General features: G+C 30.2%; 1 protein-coding gene across 6 annotated transcripts in view; it reads left to right on the plus strand.

The window, feature by feature from the left end:
- Positions 1-27,880, plus strand: part of LOC149780995 (voltage-gated inwardly rectifying potassium channel KCNH6-like) — a 326,871-nt gene that overhangs the window by 70,566 nt on the left and 228,425 nt on the right. For all 6 annotated transcript variants that reach the window (XM_089938100.1, XM_089938103.1, XM_089938104.1 and 3 more), the window contains exon 2: positions 4,353-4,583. In XM_089938100.1, coding sequence (XP_089794226.1) covers positions 4,353-4,583 — 231 coding nt within the window. The remainder of the gene's footprint in view (positions 1-4,352; positions 4,584-27,880) is intronic.

Below are 27,880 nucleotides of genomic sequence, written 5' to 3' on the forward strand. Positions count from 1 at the left end.
ATGACTTCATTTTCATGTTTAATAATAATAATACATAATTAAAACCATTCTTTTCTTCTAAATTCAACTTAAGTTAATGGGTTAGTTTGCTTTACTCTATTCAAAATGGGCATAGTTAAATAATTTTTATCATTAAAATGTGCTATAATCTTATAATTAACTTCCAAAGATTTACAACTGAATTGTACAAAGATCAAATTAGTCAAACAACAACAGTAATAAGAGTTATTATTATTATTATGATTATAAGTATTATGTATCGTATATCTTTTGCAGGATTAAAAAATGCATAGAAGAAGGGACACTTAGTCCAATTTCCCAACAATTTATTCACAATTATTTTTTTAAATCCCTCTTCGACAACACACAGACAATGAGATAAAGATGAAAACAGCAATAAGGTTTACTGAGCGCAGTAGATCTACATGTTTGTCCAAAAATAATACGGCTGACGGCGTAATGCCTAGTGGGTAAATGACATGATACAGTATTTATAACCTGCTAAACAATGCTATTCCCACTGAAAACAGATATAAGCGACAGAAAAACTGATGCAGTGTACAGCTAGGTAGTGAAACGAGAGCCAATAAATGTTCTTTTTCAAATTTAATGTAATATAATTAAAAAAAAGAAACAAACTTATCCCCAATCCTTCCAGTAATTCATTCTGTAATCCCAAAACTAGGCAACCATGCAGACACCAAATCTCCGACTTGGTTATCTTTGATTGCCTTTTTCAGCCGAACAATATTTAGGAGGTTACGGACATTTCTGGCAATAGGATTATCATATACATAACACAAACAAGTTCATGGCGATTGATGAATCCACTCCTTTATAATGCAAGTTTTTACAAACCTGAGTTTGCTTTCAAATTTATTATTTTTGCACATACAATATGAATCAGCTGCTGTGATTAGACAATTCCATGTTCTGCAACCAATGGAAGGATGCAAAAGAAATATTTCCTAGAACTTTCCACAACTTCTCAATATTTTTTTAATTTAAAAGTAGTAAGTAGACAAGCACCTGCTATGAGCATTACGTAGGGTCCTTTGATTATCAATTTTTTTCTTTATAAGATAAAATTATATTCCAGATTCCTATCATCGCAGACCGGAAGTGCCATATCAGGTAACAAAAAAAAGTTCCTGATCAGCTGACTGTCCCCATTTAAGCTGCTGACCCTAGCACTTTTTCCTTGGGTTAAATATATATAAAAAATGAAAATATTAAAAATAAAAATAAAAATTCCTGACAGAACTTGAAGTGATTAGTACGTTATATCTATATCTATTTATGTATGTATGTATGTATGTATACATGTATGTATGTATGTATGTATGTGTGTGTAAAAAAAATCTACCTACACTTATTTTAAAACCAGTGCAATAGGAAATACACGTGGGGTGGGGTGGTCTCATAAATGTATATACAAAGGAGGATTTAACAAAGTTCAGACATCAGTCTTAGACGAGCAAGGTCACGAAGCAGAATTCATTTACAATTTCATTTGAAGAAAAGAAATAAACTTTACAAGTAGCTATTGAAGTTCAGAGATACCTCCCCTACATATAAACTTGCCATGTATTCGCAGATGGGAAACTATCCATGTCCAAAGGAAATATAGAGTGAAGAGTTCATTTTCAGGTGTTAGAATTTAGGTGTATAAATTAAAATCTTATTAACTACAAGTACACTAACACAAGCTTGCATTTTTTAATTGACCCCTTACCACTCACACTTTAGCTATTGACGAACAATTTAACTATTGACATAATTTTTACTTGATCACTGCAGAAACTTAAATGAGAATTGAAATGTTGCCTTTTTACGTGGAAAATTTCTTTTACAATACCTTGTTTGTCTAATTCATGTAGGCCCCGAGTGGCCGAGTGGTCTAAAGCATTCTCTGTTATGGATCACTGCCATATCACCTCTGTCTGCGCCAGTTCAAGTCTCAGATTCAGCCAATGTGGGTTTGTGAGAAAGCTTGCCATTAGCTTCTCGTGGGTCGGTGGTTCTTTCCGGGGTTTTTCCAGGTTCTTCCTCCACCATTATTACTGGCCGCCATGTATAGCCTATCATGTGCTGAAAAATGGTGTTAAACCCCACAACAACAACAACAACAACTAATTCATGACTACTTGAATTATATATGAAGTAATTGCACCAGTTTAAACTCAGAGTGAAAACATTGTTCAAATGTACGTCATCAGTAACTTTGAAGGTCATTTTTCATTTTATTTAAACACCAAAGGCCAACTTTGTTTGTAAAATTTAACATTTTTAAAATCCCAGATGGATTATATATGTTTCAGAGATGGAATCAGTGTTGTATAAGCAGAGTAGAACCCCTTTTTGTTGTCAGAAAACAGAATCAAGTGTTTGGTGCATTCTTCCCAAATCATTTTGATAGGGATTCAACTTCAGTGTAACTGTACTTATTATCAGCTGTGATTTGAAAAATGATAATTAAAAATAGTGCCATGACAATCATTCTTGCAATTTATTTTCAGACTCAGTTGTGTATTTGTAATTATTATTCTTGTAACTAATGTGACAAATAAACAGTGTTATGCAATTTTTCAGAAAACAATTTTACACTAATAATGTAATAGGTTATTATCCTTCAAAACTGGTACTTTAAATTATTAATCCTGTAAATATCACACAAACACAAATTTTAAGAAAGATGTCATGTGACCCTTTAAGCATTGTAGACTTTACTTTAGATTCATTTGTTAGAAAATATAGTTTTACAGTTGTCCTGTGTGGTTACAGAGCATTGGAATTGGGACCACTGTGTTACACTAAGATGATTGTATGAAGTGATTAAAAGTGTATGGATACTAACAAAAATTTTAATGGGGGTGTGTGTTTCCAGTTTGTATATAGGTTTTGGTTCTTTATCTCATATATTTATCTCCATGTAAATAAGATATGAAACCAAAATATGTGATCCTGTTTGGCACCATGTTGCCTGAACTGAGATGGTACACTGTAAAAACCCATATGAATCAATCAACATTGATTATGTCAATTTGTTTATTCAAATCCTAGACTTGTTAGTTGTTTTAGTGCTGACAGACATTATTCATTTTAATAAACTGTAAAATTATGTTCTGAATAAATATATAGAAATCTGCACAGTTGGGGCCCTGAGTGGCCGAGTGGTCTAAAGCGTCTCCGTTAAGGATCACTGCTATTTCACCTCTGTCTGTGCGGGTTCGAGTCTCAGATTCGGCTACTGTGGGTATGTGAGAAAGCTTGCCAGTAGCTTCTCATGGGTCGGTGGTTCTTTCCGGGGTTTTTCCAGGTTCTTCCTCCACCATTAATACTGGCCGCCATGTATAGCCTATTGTGTGCTGAAAAATGGCGTTAAACCCTATAACAACAATAACAACTAAGTGCACAGTTAAAACAGACCAACTCCATTTCCTTGCTAAAAATATCTAAGTCTATACTTCAGAGCTATATCAAAGCTAAAAATTGACTAAGTTCTTATTTCCAAGGTTTTTCCTGAGCCCAAAAATAAAAAGTTCTCATGTCTAAGGCTTTGTTCAAGGTATTTCCTAATTTTTTTAATGTCTGAGATAATGTCCAAGGTTTGCCAATAAAACCTTGGACAAAATATCAGCATTATCCAAGGTTTTCCAGTTTTTCCTAGGAAAACCATGGAAAAACCTCAGAGATCCATTAGGTTTTAGGTCAAAATTCCAAGTATAACCTTGGAAATGTACATCTGGGAATTGCTGGATGGATGTATGTGGTGAAACATAATTTGGGAGGCATAAACGGAGAATTTATAAAAAGAAGAAACAACAGTCACATGAGGAATTGTAATTTAAATGTTTGTGGAAAATCATATATTATCAAATGTGTGACTGATTGAAATCGGTCCAGTAGAAAATGGTCTGAATCAAATGTCCAGGTCAGTGATGTTAATGTTTTTCATTTATTTATGCGTTTCTTTTATCAAATCTAATACAGACTTGTTAATTCCATTCATCTGGTTGCACTTTAAAGTACCATGATTTTATCAAAGGAATTCATAAAGTATATTTTTGTCAGATGACATAACTTTAAATCATTTAATGTCTGAATTATTACTTTGTTGAATGTATTTTGTAACTTATTAGATCCGCACTTATTAAAATATAAAGGCAGAATGTTTGAGGTATTAATTTGTGACTTAATTGAATATATTTAGTAACCTCATTGGATCTGTAATCATTAAAATATAATTTACTAAAATTTAAATCCTTTTTTCAACCTTGGAAATTTTTGTGTATGAAAAATACAGGCTTATATATAGACACAAAGTGAATTTACTTTTTTATCTATTACAGATCGGAAGTTTGTGATAGCCAATGCGCAGATTGAAAGCAACCCCATTATATTTTGCAATGATGGCTTTTGTGAGCTTACTGGTTACTCGAGGGCAGAAGTTATGCAGAAGAGCTGCCTTTGTGACTTCCTACATGGACCTCAAACAAATGCATATGTCATTTTGCAAATTAAGGATGCGCTTCAGGGCTTAGAGGAAAAACAAGTGGAAATTCTCTACTACAAGAAAGATAGTAAGTTCGACAGTCGTCATGACAATTACATTTATATCAAAACATTTTGCTTGCCATGCACATTGCACTTGACCTAAATATTTTTGTGAAAACTCCCTGCCCACCTTTTCATTTTTGGGTGCTTGGAGGGATTTCCTTCTTTGCTTATGCCACTGTGTCCTCTGTTATCACACATATTACTAAAAGTAGTAACAAACTTAATCTTCTTGCTCAAATTAACCACAAACTTCATCTCCACTTATGTTTCATTTTAATTTATTTGTAAATTGATGCAGTTCAGGTTGAGGTAATTTATTATTCCTGATAGTTATCCCACTTAAAAATACTTGAATCAATAGTAGAAACTGCTTTTTAAAATGAAATCACAATGTCTCAGATAATTTTTAAATGGTAAAATTTACTTTCTTAGTAACATATAAAGAAATGCAAGTTTAGATAAATGTTGTAAAGATCATTTAGAATTGTTTAGAAGAGTATGTGTGTATGATGGTAATTGGTACTATAAATAGAAATATCGCAGGATTTATTTTCTTTCATCTGAAATTAAATTAGTATCGCTGCAACCCTCCATGTCATTAGTACCCAAACGAAAAACACAAGCTTATTTTTAAGGTTGCGGCAAGCTTAGATTCGAAACTGCGGCAAGCTTGCCCAATTGCAAGCTTCCCTATTACTAGCTTGCACAGACTAGTAATAGGAAATCTTGTGCAAGCTTGTAAATGGTAAGGTTGCAATTGGCAAGCTTGTGCGAGCTTGTTATGTAAGCTTGCATCAAACTTGATTTGAAACCGCGCAAGCTTACCAATTACAAGCTTGCAAACAAAGCCGACATAGCTAGCTGCATCTGAAGAACTGATATGCCACTGATTAATTTATTCTATACATGGTCACGTACCTCCATTTATCTAACTCTTAATGTGTGAAAAGTCTGTAATATCAAGTATTAAAATGAAAATGTTAATATGTGGTGAAAATTAATTAGCACGAGATCTTACTGTCACAATGAAAGACAAGATTGAAGTCATCAGATCATTTTATTATATTTAATCAGATAAAAATAAGCACATATGAATGGGATCTGTGTGAGGAAACTCATTTTAATTTTGTTTTGTATGACTTTGGAAATGTTCTTAAATTACTTCCATGTACGGTAGATATCCATGGTGGGGGAAGATGATGTCAAATGGTTAGGTTCCCTCTCTCTTGTCTGTCAAAATAATAAACTGTTAGGTGGAAAAAAAAGAATGTTTGCCATTTGAATTACTCTGAACCACTTCTTGTAAACATAATCCTCAGAATAAAATTATGCATCCTCCTCTGCTTCTGGTTTGATTCAGGTATCCTCCACTGAAACGGATTACAGCAACATGTACTATGTAAGAGTATTTACCTCTTTGGCAGAAGCATTTCATTTTTAGTTCAACATTCGAAAATCACTTATCAAGTCCAAGAAATGTCAGTAAGTGTTATTCAAGATCATCCTTTAATGGGCTCCTAAATTTTAGTATTACCATCCATTTTGAAAGGCACATGTCAAACGAATGGCACTTCAGAGCTTTAAACACCAACAAAATCTGATGAAACTGATAAACAAAATCTGATGAAACTGATAAGGTACCTTAAGACATTTTGAAATAAAATAACTGCCATCTTCTTTGAGGATAAAATTAAGAATTAAATGTAACAACCACTGAACAATTGTTGAATTTGATATGCGAGAGGAAAAAAGACCCTAAGAATAATGGAAATGAGATTCACAAACGTGCGTTTCATTTTATAATTTTGCAACCCTGTTGTCGATACCTGATAGCACTACATCAATGACGGCAATAAATAATAATGATCTGCAGAGTTGTGATCTCAATCATCGGGTGAAGCAACATTACAAAGTCATTTTTTGATGTATTTAAATTGTAAAAGTGAAACAGAATGCTACCACCAGTCTAGTCATGAAAACTGACAAAATTTAGGGATAATAGGCCAAATTTAATCTCAGGTTAATAAATATATTTTTTGGAAGGTCAAAGGATCAGAAATAACAAATTAAGTATACTCCTTTTCATGGTTTTTGTTCATAGCAAGTGCAAACAACTTATTTTATTGCCTGCAAAAAAAAAGAATTCTCCAAAAAGTGAGCATTTTTGTACAATGCATATATTGAAAACAAATCCAGTAATGGGATGTTCTTTGGAGTTAATTAATGAAGCAGTCATTATAAAATATAACCAGACTGTTCTTGAGGCATAGTTTACAAATATATGTGGTATAAAATAGGAAAGTTGGGGGAAATGTGCCTCAGCCAGTCCAGAATTTGCAGCTTTGATTTGTAACTCAAAATTTACAAGTGTGAGTGTATGTCCAATCCAGTCATATTATGTATCAAGCTTGTTTTTATTCATGTGAAAGTGAAAAACAAAGGGGATTGGTAACATCTGTCTCCTTACGTTTCAAAAGAAATCTCTAAGGACAATTTAACAAGACAATCCAGGTATTTATTAATTTAGAATGCCTACCTGTACGAGAATTTGTTTAGACCAATTCATCTAAAAATATTGTTTTTATGACTGAAAGTTTACATGAAATGTTTATTTTTTGCTAATATTTCTTGTGAGAAGTTAAATACAGTACTGTATATACTTTATATTTATATTTATTTATTTATTTTGCAGTTGCTTTATTTTGCAGTTGCTTTATTGCATAGTTGGATTGTGCTGACATTTTTTGTCATAACAATATTAAATTTTGTGATAAAATCACTGACAAATGACGATGTTTATGGATGCTACAACAGCCTGAGCTGTGACTAACCTTAAAAACTTCAAAAGTTTCTTTTAAATTATTACGGGGTGGGGGGTCTTAATCTTCAAACAGAAAACAATCATCTCACCTGTGAAGATACAAGTATAAATTTGTATTAATCTTTTTTTCCTACTACATTTTTTTCATATCCAAAGGTATCAGGCTGGTTTTATACTATTTTGTAGCAGTAATAATAAAAACAAACTGCTGGTTACAGGTAGAGGTAGCAACGATATTTATATTCATTGAGTATATAGTTGCTACTGAAGGAGTCCGATGTTTTGTCCGTAATGTACCTTACAATGAATCACCTTAATGTACTTTAAATATATGTATATTTATTATACTGATATGGTGATTTTGTGTTGTCACAGATTTTGTTGTACTTTATTGATAAAACATCAGACTCTGTGGTTGCTACCTCTACCAGGGGCTAAATGGAGAGAACTGACATACATTTCCAGTTAAAGATGAGACGGAGGGTATGTTATATAAAGATAAGTACCACAATAATCTTGGCACATTCTGTATTTAGATATGTAAATAAAACCTCTCCCATGTGAAAACCTCCATGATCCACATGTTTTGTGGATTTGTCATGAAAATTTTCTCTGAGCCATATCAAATTCTTGCCAATAATGTATAGTTTAAAAGAAAACCGAAATGGTTTCCTTTGCGCAGGTTATGACATAAAGTGTTCCCAATATTCATGAAATTATCCAATCAAAGTTAAAAGAATGGGAGCTCCATAAAGAGGGCTACTCTCGCTGTTAGAAGATAGTAAGATGGTGGCACTCAGCCCGAATGAAGCGCCCTCTAGTTACATTGTTATCGCTACAAAATACAACACACTCTTGAGTTTACTCACCAACATGATAACTCCATGACTTCAAATTATATCTTGTGTTATAGGATCAGTTACTGCACATATATTGGTTCTGTAGGCAATGAAATTTACAGAATGAATGAGCTAAATTGTGATGGTTCAACCTTGAAAATTGCACCTAATTTTTCGTGTTCTTGCAACTCAGATATGGTGTGTGTATATTTAGAGTTCGTAAATCAGTCTGCTGACCGTAAACAGGGGGAAGTAACTGCCTTTAATGACTTATTACTGAGTTAAGTCTCTGTCACAGAAAACCACATTTCATCTTGCATGCTTTTATTTGATTTATTTTTAAACAAGTGAAATTCATAAAACTCAATTCTTTATAGAATGTTGGCAGAATGGGATGCATCTCTCTCTCTCTCAATGGAAAACAACAATTGTATGTATTATTAAATTAGTATTTAGTAAGTAAATAACTATTTATTTTTCTCTTGACAGCTACAAATTGTCATGGAAACAAATATATGACAATTCTTTCAAAAACTTAATTCCAGAAGTTAATATTACAAGATTTGCTTAGACTATATTTGATGGTACATACATTGTCAGTAAATAGCATTTACAAGTACTTGCTGTATTAAGTTAGTCTGTAAATAACTTTGCAGTCAGCAATTACTGTCCATTTTACAGGATACAAAATGGAATTCTTTATCCATCCTTCCATTCCCTGACAAAATGACTGCATAGCTAATTGAGTGTATAATGACTTTAAGAGATTAGAAATGCCCACTCTATTTCCTTCTTCCAAACCCAATATATCCAGTGGCTTCAGAGATGCAGCTAAAATAAATAAATTCCTTTGTATGAGGGCCTCAAGGTAGATTAGTTTTTAGCTAATTGTGGTACCCTCTTTAAATAAGGTCATTATTATTATTATTATTATTATTAGAATTTCCTTTTTGCAAAAAATACTCAATCATTTCTCTAACATGTATAATATTTGTAACAATTTGAAAGTGAGAAAAAAGACATTTGTCGAAAATGTAACATTTCATATTTTGCCTTGGTCAAGAAATAATTCAGTTTATTTTGAAATATATTAATAATTTTCGTAGTTAATTTAAACATAGAGAAAAGTTGGAATAATATATTTTATTTATTATCAGCTAAGTACAAATAATTCAAGTTCTTAGCATTTTGCCACGCTGAAAATGTATATAATTTAACCTCAGCTAGCTTGTCATAAGCTTGCATTTTGGTTTGGATATTCTCAATACTTTGATTAATAGATATATCTTGATATCCTTTGGAAAAATCCCAAACTATTGCATACTGATGCTTGATAGCTTGGTATTGGCAGCTTTGATAACAAAGTAGGCCATGTTGGTTATAGCAGCTTTGATAACAAAGTAGGCCATGTTGGTAATGGCAGCTTTGATAAAGTAGGCCATGTTGGTAAGGGCAGCTTTGAAAAAAGTGGGCCATGTTGGTAATGGCAGCTTTGATTAAAAAAAGTGGGCCATATTGGTAATGGCAACTTTGATCACAAAGTGGGCCATGTTGGTAATGGCAGCTTTGATAAAAAAAAGTGGGTCCTGTTGGTAATGGCAACTTTGATTACAAAGTGGGCCATGTTGGTAATGCAAGCTTTGATAAAAAGTGGGCCATGTTGGTAATGGCAATTTTGATTACAAAGTGAGCCATGTTGGTAATGGCAACTTTGATATTCTAAATGAGTATGATATTGACAGTTTCAGAGAAGGAGATAATTGTGATGATTCTAAATGATCTTTTGAATTATGAGGCAGATAAAATAACTGTTCCTGTCAAAGTTAAAGTTCTTAATCGAAGGATCTTACCCCTTGCTTCTCAGTATGTGTTTCTAACATTTCTCACACCGTGTAGAACATACTGTATCACTGACTGCATCATTTGGATTAAAAAATAGGATATTTGGATTTGAGTGATGAAAGTTTCTAGTGTTCCACACAAATTTTACTCAGACTATAAAAAAATACATTCTTATCTCCCCTTGATCAATACATGCTACACAGCCATATTAAATATACCTTAATTTAAATATCTAACTCATTTTGTAAAATAAATTGACTTAGTTCTGCATTGTGTTGAAAAGCAAAAAATTACTGACAATTTACAGAAATGTTGGAAAAATTGTCTACATGCAAGCTGATCCAATTAAAACATCTCATAGATCATGTCACTTATATTACACAACAATGAAAACAGCTCATAAATCATGTCACTTTAATTACACAACAATGAGAACAGCTCATACATCATGTCACTTATATTACATAGCAATGAAAACAGCTCATACATCATGTCACTTTACATTACAATGAGAGCAGCTCATAAGATCATGTCACTTATATTACATAACAATGAACACAGCTCATACATCATGTCACTTACATTACAATGAGAACAGCTCATAAGATCATGTCACTTATATTACATAACAATGAAAACAGCTCATACATCATGTCACTTACATTACAATGAGAACAGCTCATAAGATCATGTCACTTATATTACATAACAATGAAAACAGCTCATAAATCATGTCACTTAAATTATATAACAATGAAAACAGCTCATACATCATGTCACTTTAATTACAATTAAAACATCTCATAGATCATGTCACTTATATTACATAACAACGAAAACAGCACATACATCATGTCACTTACATTACAATTAAAACATCTCATAGATCATGTCACTTATATTACATAACAATGAAAACGGCTCATAAATCATGTCACTTTAATTACATAACAATGAAAACAGCTCGTACATGATGTCACTTAAATTGCATAATGAAAACAGCTCATACATCATGTCACTTACATTACAATTAAAACAGCTCATAGATCATGTCACTTATATTACATAACAACGAAAACAGCTAAAAATCATGTCACTTTCATTACATAACAGTGAAAACAGCTCATACATGATGTCACTTAAATTACACAGCAATGAGAACAGTTCATATATCATGTCACTTCAATTACACAACAATGAAAACAGCTCATAGATAATGCCACTTATATTACATAGCAATGAAAACAGTTCATACGTCATGTAACTTAAATTACATAACAGTCTAATTTATAAAAATTATTTGTAGGCTGGCATTTTGTATGCTATTTCTTAAAATTGGGCCCATACATTTTATTTTACCAAAACAAAATTCTGTGGGACAGGCAGGGATGTAAAATTCATATTTCCTCCCATAAGTCAGCATACATCATTACATAAATTCTTGTCAGAGACATCTTTCATTTCTTCAAAATGCAGAAGATTTTGTCTTTGTACAAAAGTGACATTTTAGTAGTATCAGTAGCTTACCCATAGCTACTGTTTTTTGTGTGCCAAAGAACCCACATTCTCTTTGATTTGAATACATCCTCCTCTAGAGTGAAGAATTGTTGGTAGGGTGCTATCTTTTCTGAATACATCCTCCTCTAGAGTGAAGAATTGATGGTAGGATGCTATCGTTTCTGAATACATCCTCCTCTAGAGTGAAGAATTGATGGTAGGATGCTATCTTTTCTGAATACATCCCCCTCTAGAGTGAAGAATTGTTGGTAGGATGCTATCTTTTCTGAATACATCTTCCTCTAGAGTGAAGAATTGATGGTAGGATGCTATCTTTTCTGAATACATCCTCCTCTAGAGTGAAGAATTGATGGTAGGATGCAATCTTTTATTAATACATCCTCCTCTAGAGTGAAGAATTGTTGGTAGGATGCTATCTTTTATGAATACATCCTCCTCTAGAGTGAAGAATTGATGGTAGGATGCTATCTTTTATGAATACATCCTCCTCTAGAGTGAAGAATTGTTGGTAGGATGCTATCTTTTCTGAATACATCCTCCTCTAGAGTGAAGACTTGTTGGTAGGATGCAATCTTTTGCTTGGTCCCTGGTAAGATTATGCACAGGATGAGAGTAGATAGTTAATTTTCATAGATGACCATTACATCAAGACATCAGAGTAGGGTGGGAGGAGGGCATTCAACAACACAGACAGGCAAATATTACATAATTAAAATAATTTTAACCCAGAAAACTTCATTTATAGGCATAAAATGCAGCCAACTCCTACAAATGCTGGAGATACATGATAGGTATGAATTGATACCTCGGAATGTTTGTGTTGTGGATCATGTGGTATTATGGGTTGATTAGTAGAGTGGGAATGATCTACTGCAATCAATTTTGTCAGTTTAATATCAAAGGAGATCCAAGTGACATGCTCGGTTGTGATGATTGGAATATGTTAGCAAATGATTTTCTGATTATAAAATTATCTGATTTTGCGACAGTAGCGCAGTAATTGCATTTAAAATATTTTCAGTGACTTTAAGATTCAGGGAGAACACGATCAATACTAAAATTGATAGAGGTTATTCTCATTGAAAATGAAGGTTGTATGCAGGATATGCCACAAAGTGAGGCCTAATAAATGCAAGGTTGTTCAAGGACATCTGCTGCTGCCACAGTATTTACCAGATTCATCCTAGCTGATATAATACTTTTCCTAATATATCCATATATTAGGGTAAAGATGATATAATACTTTTCCTAATATGTTCGTGTATTTGGGTAAAGATGATATCATACTTTTCCTAATATATTTGTGTATTCGGGTAAATATATATAATACTTTTCCTAATATATTCATGTATTAGGGTAAAGATGATATAATACTTTTCCTAATATATTTGTGTACTAGGATAAAGCTTCTGAAGTACTTGTAGAAGATTTCTATGACTGATAAGCTTGTCACAAAGTACCTTGTATGAGAAAATAGGTTTTAGGCAAATTAATGAACACAGTGTGGAATGATAAAAATGCAGTCTTAATTTTGAAAAAGCTTTCTTCAGTTGCTCAAATACAGCTGGCTTTTGGGAGTTGGTGGTTGGTAACTGACAAACATTTTTCAACGAGTCCACATTAGTGGGAAGCAAGATATATCAGTCACTATGAATATTCCATACAATAACGTTTTTCATTTATATGCATTTCCTAAACTCCTTGATAGATTTTCATTTATATGAATTTCCTAAAACTCCTTGATAGATTTTCATTTGTATGCATTTCCTAAACTCCTTGATAGATTTTCATTTGTATGCATTTCCTGAAGTCCTTCTTAGATTTTCATTTATATGTATTGCCTAAACTCCTTAATAGATTTTCATTTATATGTATTTCCTAAACTCCTTGATAGATTTTCATTTGTATGCATTTCCTAAACTCCTTGATAGATTTTCATTTGCATGCATTTCCTAAACTCCTTGATAGGTTTTCATTTGTATGAATTTCCTAAACTCCTTGATAGATTCTAATTGCTATGCATTTCCTAAACTCCTTGATAGAATTTCATTTATATGCATTACCTAAACTTCTTGATAGATTTTCATTTGTATGCATTTCCTAAACTCCTTGATATATTTTCATTTAATAGCATTTCCTAAACTCCTTGATAGATTTTCATTTATATGCATTTCCTAACTCCTTGATAGATTTTCATTTGTATGTATTTCCTTAACTCCTTGATAGATTTTCATTTATATGCATTTCCTAAACTCCTTGATAGAATTTCATTTATATAAATTTCCTAAACTCCTTGATAGATTTTCATTTGTATGCATTTCCTAAACTCCTTGATAGATTTTCATTTGTATGTATTTCCTAAACTCCTTGATAGATTTTCATTTATATGCATTTCCTAAACTCCTTGATAGATTTTCATTTATATGAATTTCCTAAACTCCTTGATAGATTTTCATTTATATGCATTTCCTAAACTCCTTGATAGATTTTCATTTGTATGCATTTCCTAAACTCCTTGATAGGTTTTCATTTGTATGCATTTCCTAAACTCCTTGATAGATTCTCATTGATATGCATTTCCTAAACTCCTTGATAGATTTTCATTTGTATGTATTTCCTAAAGTCATTGATCTGCATTTCATGAACTCCTTGATACAATTTCATTTATATGCATTTCCTAAACTCCTTGATAGATTTTCATTTGTATGCATTTCCTAAACTCCTTGATAGGTTTTCATTTGTATGCATTTCCTAAACTCCTTTATAGATTCTCATTGATATGCATTTCCTAAACTCCTTGATAGAATTTCATTTATATGCATTTCCTAAACTACTTGATGGATTTTTATTTATATACATTTCCTAAACTCCTTGATATATTTTCATTTATATGTATTTCCTAACTTCATGATAGATTTTCATTTATATGCGTTTCCTAACTCCTTGATAGATTTTCATTTATATGCACTTCCTAACTCCTTGATAGATTTTCATTTGTATGCATTTCCTAAACTCCTTTATAGATTTTCATTTGTATGCATTTCCTAAACTCCTTGATAGATTTTCATTTGTATGCATTTCCTAAACTCCTTGATAGATTTTCATTTATATGCATTTCCTAAACTCCTTGATAGATTTTCATTTGTATGCATTTCCTAAACTCCTTGATAGATTTTCATTTATATGCATTTCCTAACTCCTTGATAGATATTCATTTATATGCATTTCCTAACTCCTTGATATATTTTCATTTGTATGTATTTCCTTAACTCCTTGATAGATTTTCATTTATATGCATTTCCTAAACTCCTTGTTAGAATTTCATTTATATGAATTTCCTAAACTCCTTGATAGATTTTCATTTATATGCATTTCCTAACTCCTTGATAGATATTCATTTATATGCATTTCCTAACTCCTTGATATATTTTCATTTGTATGTATTTCCTTAACTCCTTGATAGATTTTCATTTATATGCATTTCCTAAACTCCTTGTTAGAATTTCATTTATATGAATTTCCTAAACTCCTTGATAGATTTTCATTTATATGCATTTCCTAACTCCTTGATAGATTTTCATTTGTATGTATTACCTTAACTCCTTGATAGAATTTCATTTATATGCATTACCTAAACTCCTTGATAGATTTTCATTTGTAGGCATTTCCTAAACTCCTTGATATATTTTCATTTATTAGCATTTCCTAAACTCCTTGATAGATTTTCATTTATATGCATTTCCTAACTCCTTGATAGATTTTCATTTGTATGTATTTCCTTAACTCCTTGATAGATTTTCATTTATATGCATTTCCTAAACTCCTTGATAGAATTTCATTTATATAAATTTCCTAAACTCCTTGATAGATTTTCATTTGTATGCATTTCCTAAACTCCTTGATAGATTTTCATTTGTATGTATTTCCTAAACTCCTTGATAGATTTTCATTTATATGCATTTCCTAAACTCCTTGATAGATTTTCATTTATATGAATTTCCTAAACTCCTTGATAGATTTTCATTTGTATGCATTTCCTAAAGTCATTGATATGCATTTCATGAACTCCTTGATACAATTTCATTTATATGCATTTGCTAAACTCCTTGATAGATTTTCATTTGTATGCATTTCCTAAACTCCTTGATAGGTTTTCATTTGTATGCATTTCCTAAACTCCTTTATAGATTCTCATTGATATGCATTTCCTAAACTCCTTGATAGAATTTCATTGATATGCATTTCCTAAACTACTTGATAGATTTTTATTTATATGCATTTCCTAAACTCCTTGATATATTTTCATTTATATGCATTTCCTAACTTCATGATAGATTTTCATTTATAAGCATTTCCTAACTCCTTGATAGATTTTCATTTATATGCACTTCCTAACTCCTTGATAGATTTTCATTTGTATGCATTTCCTAAACTCCTTGATAGATTTTCATTTGTATGCATTTCCTAAACTCCTTGATAGATTTTCATTTGTATGTATTTCCTTAACTCCTTGATAGATTTTCATTTATATGCATTTCCTAAACTCCTTGATAGAATTTCATTTATATAAATTTCCTAAACTCCTTGATAGATTTTCATTTGTATGCATTTCCTAAACTCCTTGATAGATTTTCATTTGTATGTATTTCCTAAACTCCTTGATAGATTTTCATTTATATGCATTTCCTAAACTCCTTGATAGATTTTCATTTATATGCATTTCCTAAACTCCTTGATAGATTTTCATTTATATGCATTTCCTAAACTCCTTGATAGATTTTCATTTGTATGCATTTCCTAAACTCCTTGATAGGTTTTCATTTGTATGCATTTCCTAAACTCCTTGATAGATTCTCATTGATATGCATTTCCTAAACTCCTTGATAGATTTTCATTTGTATGTATTTCCTAAAGTCATTGATATGCATTTCATGAACTCCTTGATACAATTTCATTTATATGCATTTCCTAAACTCCTTGATAGATTTTCATTTGTATGCATTTCCTAAACTCCTTGATAGGTTTTCATTTGTATGCATTTCCTAAACTCCTTTATAGATTCTCATTGATATGCATTTCCTAAACTCCTTGATAGAATTTCATTTATATGCATTTCCTAAACTACTTGATGGATTTTTATTTATATACATTTCCTAAACTCCTTGATATATTTTCATTTATATGCATTTCCTAACTTCATGATAGATTTTCATTTATATGCGTTTCCTAACTCCTTGATAGATTTTCATTTATATGCACTTCCTAACTCCTTGATAGATTTTCATTTGTATGCATTTCCTAAACTCCTTTATAGATTTTCATTTGTATGCATTTCCTAAACTCCTTGATAGATTTTCATTTGTATGCATTTCCTAAACTCCTTGATAGATTTTCATTTATATGCATTTCCTAAACTCCTTGATAGATTTTCATTTGTATGCATTTCCTAAACTCCTTGATAGATTTTCATTTATATGCATTTCCTAACTCCTTGATAGATATTCATTTATATGCATTTCCTAACTCCTTGATATATTTTCATTTGTATGTATTTCCTTAACTCCTTGATAGATTTTCATTTATATGCATTTCCTAAACTCCTTGTTAGAATTTCATTTATATGAATTTCCTAAACTCCTTGATAGATTTTCATTTATATGCATTTCCTAACTCCTTGATAGATATTCATTTATATGCATTTCCTAACTCCTTGATATATTTTCATTTGTATGTATTTCCTTAACTCCTTGATAGATTTTCATTTATATGCATTTCCTAAACTCTTGTTAGAATTTCATTTATATGAATTTCCTAAACTCCTTGATAGATTTTCATTTATATGCATTTCCTAACTCCTTGATAGATTTTCATTTGTATGTATTACCTTAACTCCTTGATAGAATTTCATTTATATGCATTACCTAAACTCCTTGATAGATTTTCATTTGTAGGCATTTCCTAAACTCCTTGATATATTTTCATTTATTAGCATTTCCTAAACTCCTTGATAGATTTTCATTTATATGCATTTCCTAACTCCTTGATAGATTTTCATTTGTATGTATTTCCTTAACTCCTTGATAGATTTTCATTTATATGCATTTCCTAAACTCCTTGATAGAATTTCATTTATATAAATTTCCTAAACTCCTTGATAGATTTTCATTTGTATGCATTTCCTAAACTCCTCGATAGATTTTCATTTGTATGTATTTCCTAAACTCCTTGATAGATTTTCATTTATATGCATTTCCTAAACTCCTTGATAGATTTTCATTTATATGAATTTCCTAAACTCCTTGATAGATTTTCATTTGTATGCATTTCCTAAACTCCTTGATAGATTTTCATTTGTATGTATTTCCTAAACTCCTTGATAGATTTTCATTTATATGCATTTCCTAAACTCCTTGATAGATTTTCATTTATATGAATTTCCTAAACTCCTTGATAGATTTTCATTTATATGCATTTTCTAAACTCCTTGATAGATTTTCATTTGTATGCATTTCCTAAACTCCTTGATAGGTTTTCATTTGTATGCATTTCCTAAACTCCTTGATAGATTCTCATTGATATGCATTTCCTAAACTCCTTGATAGATTTTCATTTGTATGTATTTCCTAAAGTCATTGATATGCATTTCATGAACTCCTTGATACAATTTCATTTATATGCATTTTCTAAACTCCTTGATAGATTTTCATTTGTATGCATTTCCTAAACTTCTTGATAGGTTTTCATTTGTATGCATTTCCTAAACTCCTTTATAGATTCTCATTGATATGCATTTCCTAAACTCCTTGATAGAATTTCATTTATATGCATTTCCTAAGCTACTTGATGGATTTTTATTTATATGCATTTCCTAAACTCCTTGATATATTTTCATTTATATGCATTTCCTAACTTCATGATAGATTTTCATTTATATCCATTTCCTAACTCCTTGATAGATTTTCATTTATATGCACTTCCTAACTCCTTGATAGATTTTCATTTGTATGCATTTCCTAAACTCCTTTATAGATTTTTATTTGTATGCATTTCCTAAACTCCTTGATAGATTTTCATTTGTATGCATTTCCTAAACTCCTTGATAGATTTTCATTTATATGCGTTTCCTAAACTCCTTGATAGATTTTCATTTGTATGCATTTCCTAAACTCCTTGATAGATTTTCATTTATATGCATTTCCTAACTCCTTGATAGATATTCATTTATATGCATTTCCTAACTCCTTGATATATTTTCATTTGTATGTATTTCCTTAATTCCTTGATAGATTTTCATTTATATGCATTTCCTAAACTCCTTGATAGAATTTCATTTATATGAATTTCCTAAATTCCTTGATAGATTTTCATTTGTATGAATTTCCTAAACTCCTTGATAGATTTTCATTTGTATGCATTTCCTAAACTCCTTGATAGATTTTCATTTGTATGTATTTCCTAAACTCCTTGATAGATTTTCATTTATATGCATTTCCTAAACTCCTTGATAGATTTTCATTTATATGAATTTCCTAAACTCCTTGATAGATTTTCATTTGTATGCATTTCCTAAAGTCATTGATATGCATTTCATGAACTCCTTGATACAATTTCATTTATATGCATTTGCTAAACTCCTTGATAGATTTTCATTTGTATGCATTTCCTAAACTCCTTGATAGGTTTTCATTTGTATGCATTTCCTAAACTCCTTTATAGATTCTCATTGATATGCATTTCCTAAACTCCTTGATAGAATTTCATTGATATGCATTTCCTAAACTACTTGATAGATTTTTATTTATATGCATTTCCTAAACTCCTTGATATATTTTCATTTATATGCATTTTCTAACTTCATGATAGATTTTCATTTATAAGCATTTCCTAACTCCTTGATAGATTTTCATTTATATGCACTTCCTAACTCCTTGATAGATTTTCATTTGTATGCATTTCCTAAACTCCTTGATAGATTTTCATTTGTATGCATTTCCTAAACTCCTTGATAGATTTTCATTTATATGCATTTCCTAACTCCTTGATAGATTTTCATTTGTATGCATTTCCTAACTCCTTGATAGATTTTCATTTGTATTTCCTAAACTCCTTGATAGATTTTCATTTATATGCATTTCCTAAACTCCTTGATAGATTTTCATTTGTATGCATTTCCTAAACTCCTTGATAGGTTTTCATTTGTATGCATTTCCTAAACTCCTTGATAGATTCTCATTGATATGCATTTTGTAAACTCCTTGATAGAATTTCATTTGTATGCATTTCGTAAACTCCTTGTTAGGTTTTCATTTGTATGCATTTCCTAAACTCCTTGATAGATTCTCATTCATATGAATTTCCTAAACTCCTTGATAGATTTTCATTTATATGCATTTCCTAAACTCCTTGATAGATTTTCGTTTATATGCATTTTCTAAACTCCTTGATATATTTTCATTTACATGCATTTCCTAAACTCCTTGATAGATTTTCATTTTTATACATTTCCTAACTCCTTGATAGATTTTCAATTATATGCATTTCCTAACTCCTTGATAGGTTTTCATTTATATGCATTTCCTAACTCCTTGATAGATTTTCATTTATATGCACATCCTAACTCCTTGATAGATTTTCATTTATATGCATTTCCTAAACTCCTTGATAGATTTTCATTTGTATGCATTTCCTAAACACCTTGATAGCTTTTTATTTACATGCATTTCCTAACTCTTTGATAGATTTTCATTTGTATGCATTTCCTAACCCTTGATAGATTTTCATTTGTATGTATTTCCTAAACTCCTTGATAGATTTTCATTTATATGCATTTCCTAAACTCCTTGATAGATTTGCATTTGTTTGCATTTCCTAAACTCCTTGATAGGTTTTCATTGATATGCATTTCCTAAACTCCTTGATAGATTTTCATTTGTATGCATTTCCTAAACACCTTGATAGCTTTTTATTTATATGCATTTCCTAACTCTTTGATAGATTTTCATTTGTATGCATTTCCTAACCCTTGATAGATTTTCATTTGTATGTATTTCCTAAACTCCTTGATAGATTTTCATTTATATGCATTTCCTAAACTCCTTGATAGATTTGCATTTGTTTGCATTTCCTAAACTCCTTGATAGATTTTAATTGATATGCATTTCCTAAACTCCTTGATATATTTTCATTGATATGCATTTCCTAAACTCCTTGATAGATTTTCTTGTATATGCATTTCCTTAAGTCCTTGATAGATTTTCATTTGTATGCATTTCCTAACTCCTTAATAGGTTTTCATTTGTATGCTTTTCCTAAACTCCTTGATAGAATTTCATTTATATGCATTTCCTAAATTCCTTCATAGATTTTCATTTATATGTATTTCCTAAACTCCTTGATATGTTTTCATTTCTATGCATTTACTAACTCCTTGATAGATTTTCATTTATATGCATTTCCTAAACTCCTTGATATATTTTCATTTCTATGCATTTCCTAACTCCTTGATAGATTTTTATTTATATGCATTTCCTAACTCCTTGATAGATTTTCATTTGTATGCATTTCCTAAACTCCTTGATGGATTTTTATTTATATCATTTCCTGACTCTTTGATAGATTTTCATTTGTATGCAGTTTCTAACTCCTTGATAGATTTTCATTTGTATTTCCTAAAGTCCTTCATAAATTTTCATTCATATGCATTTCCTAAACTCCTTGATAGATTTACATTTGTTTGCATTTCCTTAACTCCTTGATAGATTTTCATTTATATGCATTTCTTAAACTCCTTGATAGATGTTCATTTATATGCATTTCCTAAACTCCTTGATAGATTTTCATTTGTATGCAGTTCATAATCTCCTTGATAGAATTGCATATATATGCATTTCCTAAACTCCTTGATAGATTTTCATTTATATGCTTTTCCTAAACTCCTTGATAGATTTTCATTTGTATGCTTTTCCTAAACTCCTTGATAGATTTTCATTTATATGCATTTCCTAAACTCCTTGATAGATTTTCATTTATATGCATTTCCTAAACTCCTTGATAGATTTTCATTTATATGCATTTGCTAAACTCCTTGATAGATTTTCATTTGTATGTATTTCCTAAACTCCTTGATAGATTTTCATTTATATGCATTTCCTAAACTCCTTGATAGATTTTCATTTATATGAATTTCCTAAACTCCTTGATAGATTTTCATTTGTATGCATTTCCTAAACTCCTTGATAGATTCTCATTGATATGCATTTCCTAAACTCCTTGATAGATTTTCATTTGTATGTATTTCCTAAAGTCATTGATATGCATTTCATGAACTCCTTGATACAATTTCATTTATATGCATTTCCTAAACTCCTTGATAGATTTTCATTTGTATGCATTTCCTAAACTCCTTGATAGGTTTTCATTTGTATGCATTTCCTAAACTCCTTTATAGATTCTCATTGATATGCATTTCCTAAACTCCTTGATAGAATTTCATTTATATGCATTTCCTAAACTACTTGATGGATTTTTATTTATATACATTTCCTAAACTCCTTGATATGTTTTCATTTATATGCATTTCCTAACTTCATGATAGATTTTCATTTATATGCATTTCCTAACTCCTTGATATATTTTCATTTGTATGTATTTCCTTAATTGCTTGATAGATTTTCATTTATATGCATTTCCTAAACTCGTTTATAGATTTTCATTTGTATGCATTTCCTAAACTCCTTGATAGATTTTCATTTGTATGCATTTCCTAAACTCCTTGATAGATTTTCATTTATATGCGTTTCCTAAACTCCTTGATAGATTTTCATTTGTATGCATTTCCTAAACTCCTTGATAGATTTTCATTTATATGCATTTCCTAACTCCTTGATAGATATTCATTTATATGCATTTCCTAACTCGATATATTTTCATTTGTATGTATTTCCTTAATTGCTTGATAGATTTTCATTTATATGCATTTCCTAAACTCCTTGATAGAATTTCATTTATATGAATTTCCTAAACTCCTTGATAGATTTTCATTTGTATGCATTTCCTAAACTCCTTGATAGATTTCATTTGCATGTATTTCCTAAACCCCTTGATAGATTTTCATTTATATGCATTTCCTAAACTCCTTGATAGATTTTCATTTATATGAATTTCCTAAACTCCTTGATAAATTTTCATTTGTATGCATTTCCTAAAGTCATTGATATGCATTTCATGAACTCCTTGATACAATTTCATTTATATGCATTTGCTAAACTCCTTGATAGATTTTCATTTGTATGCATTTCCTAAACTCCTTGATAGGTTTTCATTTGTATGCATTTCCTAAACTCCTTTTTAGATTCTCATTGATATGCATTTCCTAAACTCCTTGATAGAATTTCATTGATATGCATTTCCTAAACTACTTGATAGATTTTTATTTATATGCATTTCCTAAACTCCTTGATATATTTTCATTTATATGCATTTTCTAACTTCATGATAGATTTTCATTTATAAGCATTTCCTAACTCCTTGATAGATTTTCATTTATATGCACTTCCTAACTCCTTGATAGATTTTCATTTGTATGCATTTCCTAAACTCCTTGATAGATTTTCATTTGTATGCATTTCCTAAACTCCTTGATAGATTTTCATTTATATGCATTTCCTAACTCCTTGATAGATTTTCATTTGTATGCATTTCCTAACTCCTTGATAGATTTTCATTTGTATTTCCTAAACTCCTTGATAGATTTTCATTTATATGCATTTCCTAAACTCCTTGATAGATTTTCATTTGTATGCATTTCCTAAACTCCTTGATAGGTTTTCATTTGTATGCATTTCCTAAACTCCTTGATAGATTCTCATTGATATGCATTTTGTAAACTCCTTGATAGAATTTCATTTGTATGCATTTCGTAAACTCCTTGTTAGGTTTTCATTTGTATGCATTTCCTAAACTCCTTGATAGATTCTCATTCATATGAATTTCCTAAACTCCTTGATAGATTTTCATTTATATGCATTTCCTAAACTCCTTGATAGATTTTCGTTTATATGCATTTTCTAAACTCCTTGATATATTTTCATTTACATGCATTTCCTAAACTCCTTGATAGATTTTCATTTTTATACATTTCCTAACTCCTTGATAGATTTTCAATTATATGCATTTCCTAACTCCTTGATAGGTTTTCATTTATATGCATTTCCTAACTCCTTGATAGATTTTCATTTATATGCACATCCTAACTCCTTGATAGATTTTCATTTATATGTATTTCCTAAACTCCTTGATAGATTTTCATTTGTATGCATTTCCTAAACACCTTGATAGCTTTTTATTTACATGCATTTCCTAACTCTTTGATAGATTTTCATTTGTATGCATTTCCTAACCCTTGATAGATTTTCATTTGTATGTATTTCCTAAACTCCTTGATAGATTTTCATTTATATGCATTTCCTAAACTCCTTGATAGATTTGCATTTGTTTGCATTTCCTAAACTCCTTGATAGGTTTTCATTGATATGCATTTCCTAAACTCCTTGATAGATTTTCATTTGTATGCATTTCCTAAACACCTTGATAGCTTTTTATTTATATGCATTTCCTAACTCTTTGATAGATTTTCATTTGTATGCATTTCCTAACCCTTGATAGATTTTCATTTGTATGTATTTCCTAAACTCCTTGATAGATTTTCATTTATATGCATTTCCTAAACTCCTTGATAGATTTGCATTTGTTTGCATTTCCTAAACTCCTTGATAGATTTTAATTGATATGCATTTCCTAAACTCCTTGATATATTTTCATTGATATGCATTTCCTAAACTCCTTGATAGATTTTCTTGTATATGCATTTCCTTAAGTCCTTGATAGATTTTCATTTGTATGCATTTCCTAACTCCTTAATAGGTTTTCATTTGTATGCTTTTCCTAAACTCCTTGATATAATTTCATTTATATGCATTTCCTAATTTCCTTCATAGATTTTCATTTATATGTATTTCCTAAACTCCTTGATATATTTTCGTTTCTATGCATTTACTAACTCCTTGATAGATTTTCATTTATATGCATTTCCTAAACTCCTTGATATATTTTCATTTCTATGCATTTCCTAACTCCTTGATAGATTTTTATTTATATGCATTTCCTAACTCCTTGATAGATTTTCATTTGTATGCATTTCCTAAACTCCTTGATGGATTTTTATTTATATCATTTCCTAACTCTTTGATAGATTTTCATTTGTATGCAGTTTCTAACTCCTTGACAGATTTTCATTTGTATTTCCTAAACTCCTTCATAAATTTTCATTCATATGCATTTCCTAAACTCCTTGATAGATTTACATTTGTTTGCATTTCCTAAACTCCTTGATAGATTTTCATTTATATGCATTTCTTAAACTCCTTGATAGATGTTCATTTATATGCATTTCCTAAACTCCTTGATAGATTTTCATTTGTATGCAGTTCATAATCTCCTTGATAGAATTGCATATATATGCATTTCCTAAACTCCTTGATAGATTTTCATTTATATGCTTTTCCTAAACTCCTTGATAGATTTTCATTTGTATGTATTTCCTAAACTCCTTGATAGATTTTCATTTATATGCATTTCCTAAACTCCTTAATAGATTTTCATTTATATGCATTTGCTAAACTCCTTGATAGATTTTCATTTGTATGTATTTCCTAAACTCCTTGATAGATTTTCATTTATATGCATTTCCTAAACTCCTTGATAGATTTTCATTTATATGAATTTCCTAAACTCCTTGATAGATTTTCATTTGTATACATTTCCTAAACTCCTTGATAGATTCTCATTGATATGCATTTCCTAAACTCCTTGATAGATTTTCATTTGTATGTATTTCCTAAAGTCATTGATATGCATTTCATGAACTCCTTGATACAATTTCATTTATATGCATTTCCTAAACTCCTTGATAGATTTTCATTTGTAAGCATTTCCTAAACTCCTTGATAGGTTTTCATTTGTATGCATTTCCTAAACTCCTTTATAGATTCTCATTGATATGCATTTCCTAAACTCCTTGATAGAATTTCATTTATATGCATTTCCTAAACTACTTGATGGATTTTTATTTATATACATTTCCTAAACTCCTTGATATATTTTCATTTATATGCATTTCCTAACTTCATGATAGATTTTCATTTATATGCATTTCCTAACTCCTTGATATATTTTCATTTGTATGTATTTCCTTAATTGCTTGATAGATTTTCATTTATATGCATTTCCTAAACTCGTTTATAGATTTTCATTTGTATGCATTTCCTAAACTCCTTGATAGATTTTCATTTGTATGCATTTCCTAAACTCCTTGATAGATTTTCATTTATATGCGTTTCCTAAACTCCTTGATAGATTTTCATTTGTATGCATTTCCTAAACTCCTTGATAGATTTTCATTTATATGCATTTCCTAACTCCTTGATAGATATTCATTTATATGCATTTCCTAACTCCTTGATATATTTTCATTTGTATGTATTTCCTTAATTGCTTGATAGATTTTCATTTATATGCATTTCCTAAACTCCTTGATAGAATTTCATTTATATGAATTTCCTAAACTCCTTGATAGATTTTCATTTGTATGCATTTCCTAAACTCCTTGATAGATTTTCATTTGTATGTATTTCCTAAACCCCTTGATAGATTTTCATTTATATGCATTTCCTAAACTCCTTGATAGATTTTCATTTATATGAATTTCCTAAACTCCTTGATAGATTTTCATTTGTATGCATTTCCTAAAGTCATTGATATGCATTTCATGAACTCCTTGATACAATTTCATTTATATGCATTTGCTAAACTCCTTGATAGATTTTCATTTGTATGCATTTCCTAAACTCCTTGATAGGTTTTCATTTGTATGCATTTCCTAAACTCCTTTTTAGATTCTCATTGATATGCATTTCCTAAACTCCTTGATAGAATTTCATTGATATGCATTTCCTAAACTACTTGATAGATTTTTATTTATATACATTTCCTAAACTCCTTGATATATTTTCATTTATATGCATTTTCTAACTTCATGATAGATTTTCATATATATGCACTTCCTAACTCCTTGATAGATTTTCATTTGTATGCGTTTCCCAAACTCCTTGATAGATTTTCATTTGTATGTATTTCCTAAACTTCTTGATAGATTTTCATTTATATGCATTTCCTAACTCCTTGATAGATTTTCATTTGTATGCATTTCCTAACTCCTTGATAGATTTTCATTTGTATTTCCTAAACTCCTTGATAGATTTTCATTTATATGCATTTCCTAAACTCCTTGATAGATTTTCATTTATATGCATTTCCTAAACTCCTTGATAGATTTTCATTTGTATGCATTTCCTAAACTCCTTGATAGGTTTTCATTTGTATGCATTTCCTAAATTCCTTGATAGATTCTCATTGATATGCATTTCCTAAACTCCTTGATAGATTTTTATTTGGATGCATTTCCTAACCTCCTTGATAGATTCTCATTGATATGCATTTTGTAAACTCGTTGATAGAATTTCATTTGTATGCATTTCGTAAACTCCTTGATAGATTTTCATTTGTATGCATTTCATAAACTCCTTGTTAGGTTTTCATTTGTATGCATTTCCTAAACTGCTTGATAGATTCTCATTTATATGAATTTCCTAAACTCCTTGATAGATTTTCATTTATATGCATTTCCTAAACTCCTTGATAGATTTTTATTTGGATGCATTTCCTAAACTCCTTGATAGATTCTCATTGATATGCATTTTGTAAACTCGTTGATAGAATTTCATTTGTATGCATTTCGTAAACTCCTTGATAGATTTTCATTTGTATGCATTTCATAAACTCCTTGTTAGGTTTTCATTTGTATGCATTTCCTAAACTCCTTGATAGATTCTCATTTATATGAATTTCCTAAACTCCTTGATAGATTTTCATTTATATGCATTTCCTAAACTCCTTGATAGATTTTCATTTATATGCATTTTCTAAACTCCTTGATATATTTTCATTTAAATGCATTTCCTAAACTCCTTGATAGATTTTCATTTTTATACATTTCCTAACTCCTTGATAGATTTTCATTTATATGCATTTCCTAACTCCTTGATAGATTTTCATTTATATGCACATCCTAACTCCTTGATAGATTTTCATTTATATGCATTTCCTAAACTCCTTGATAGATTTTCATTTGTATGCATTTCCTAAACACCTTGATAGCTTTTTATTTACATGCATTTCCTAACTC

The sequence above is a fragment of the Sinohyriopsis cumingii genome, chromosome 16 (genome assembly GCF_028554795.1).
Source record: "Sinohyriopsis cumingii isolate HCF-2022 chromosome 16, ASM2855479v2, whole genome shotgun sequence".
Lineage (NCBI taxonomy): Eukaryota > Metazoa > Mollusca > Bivalvia > Unionida > Unionidae > Sinohyriopsis > Sinohyriopsis cumingii.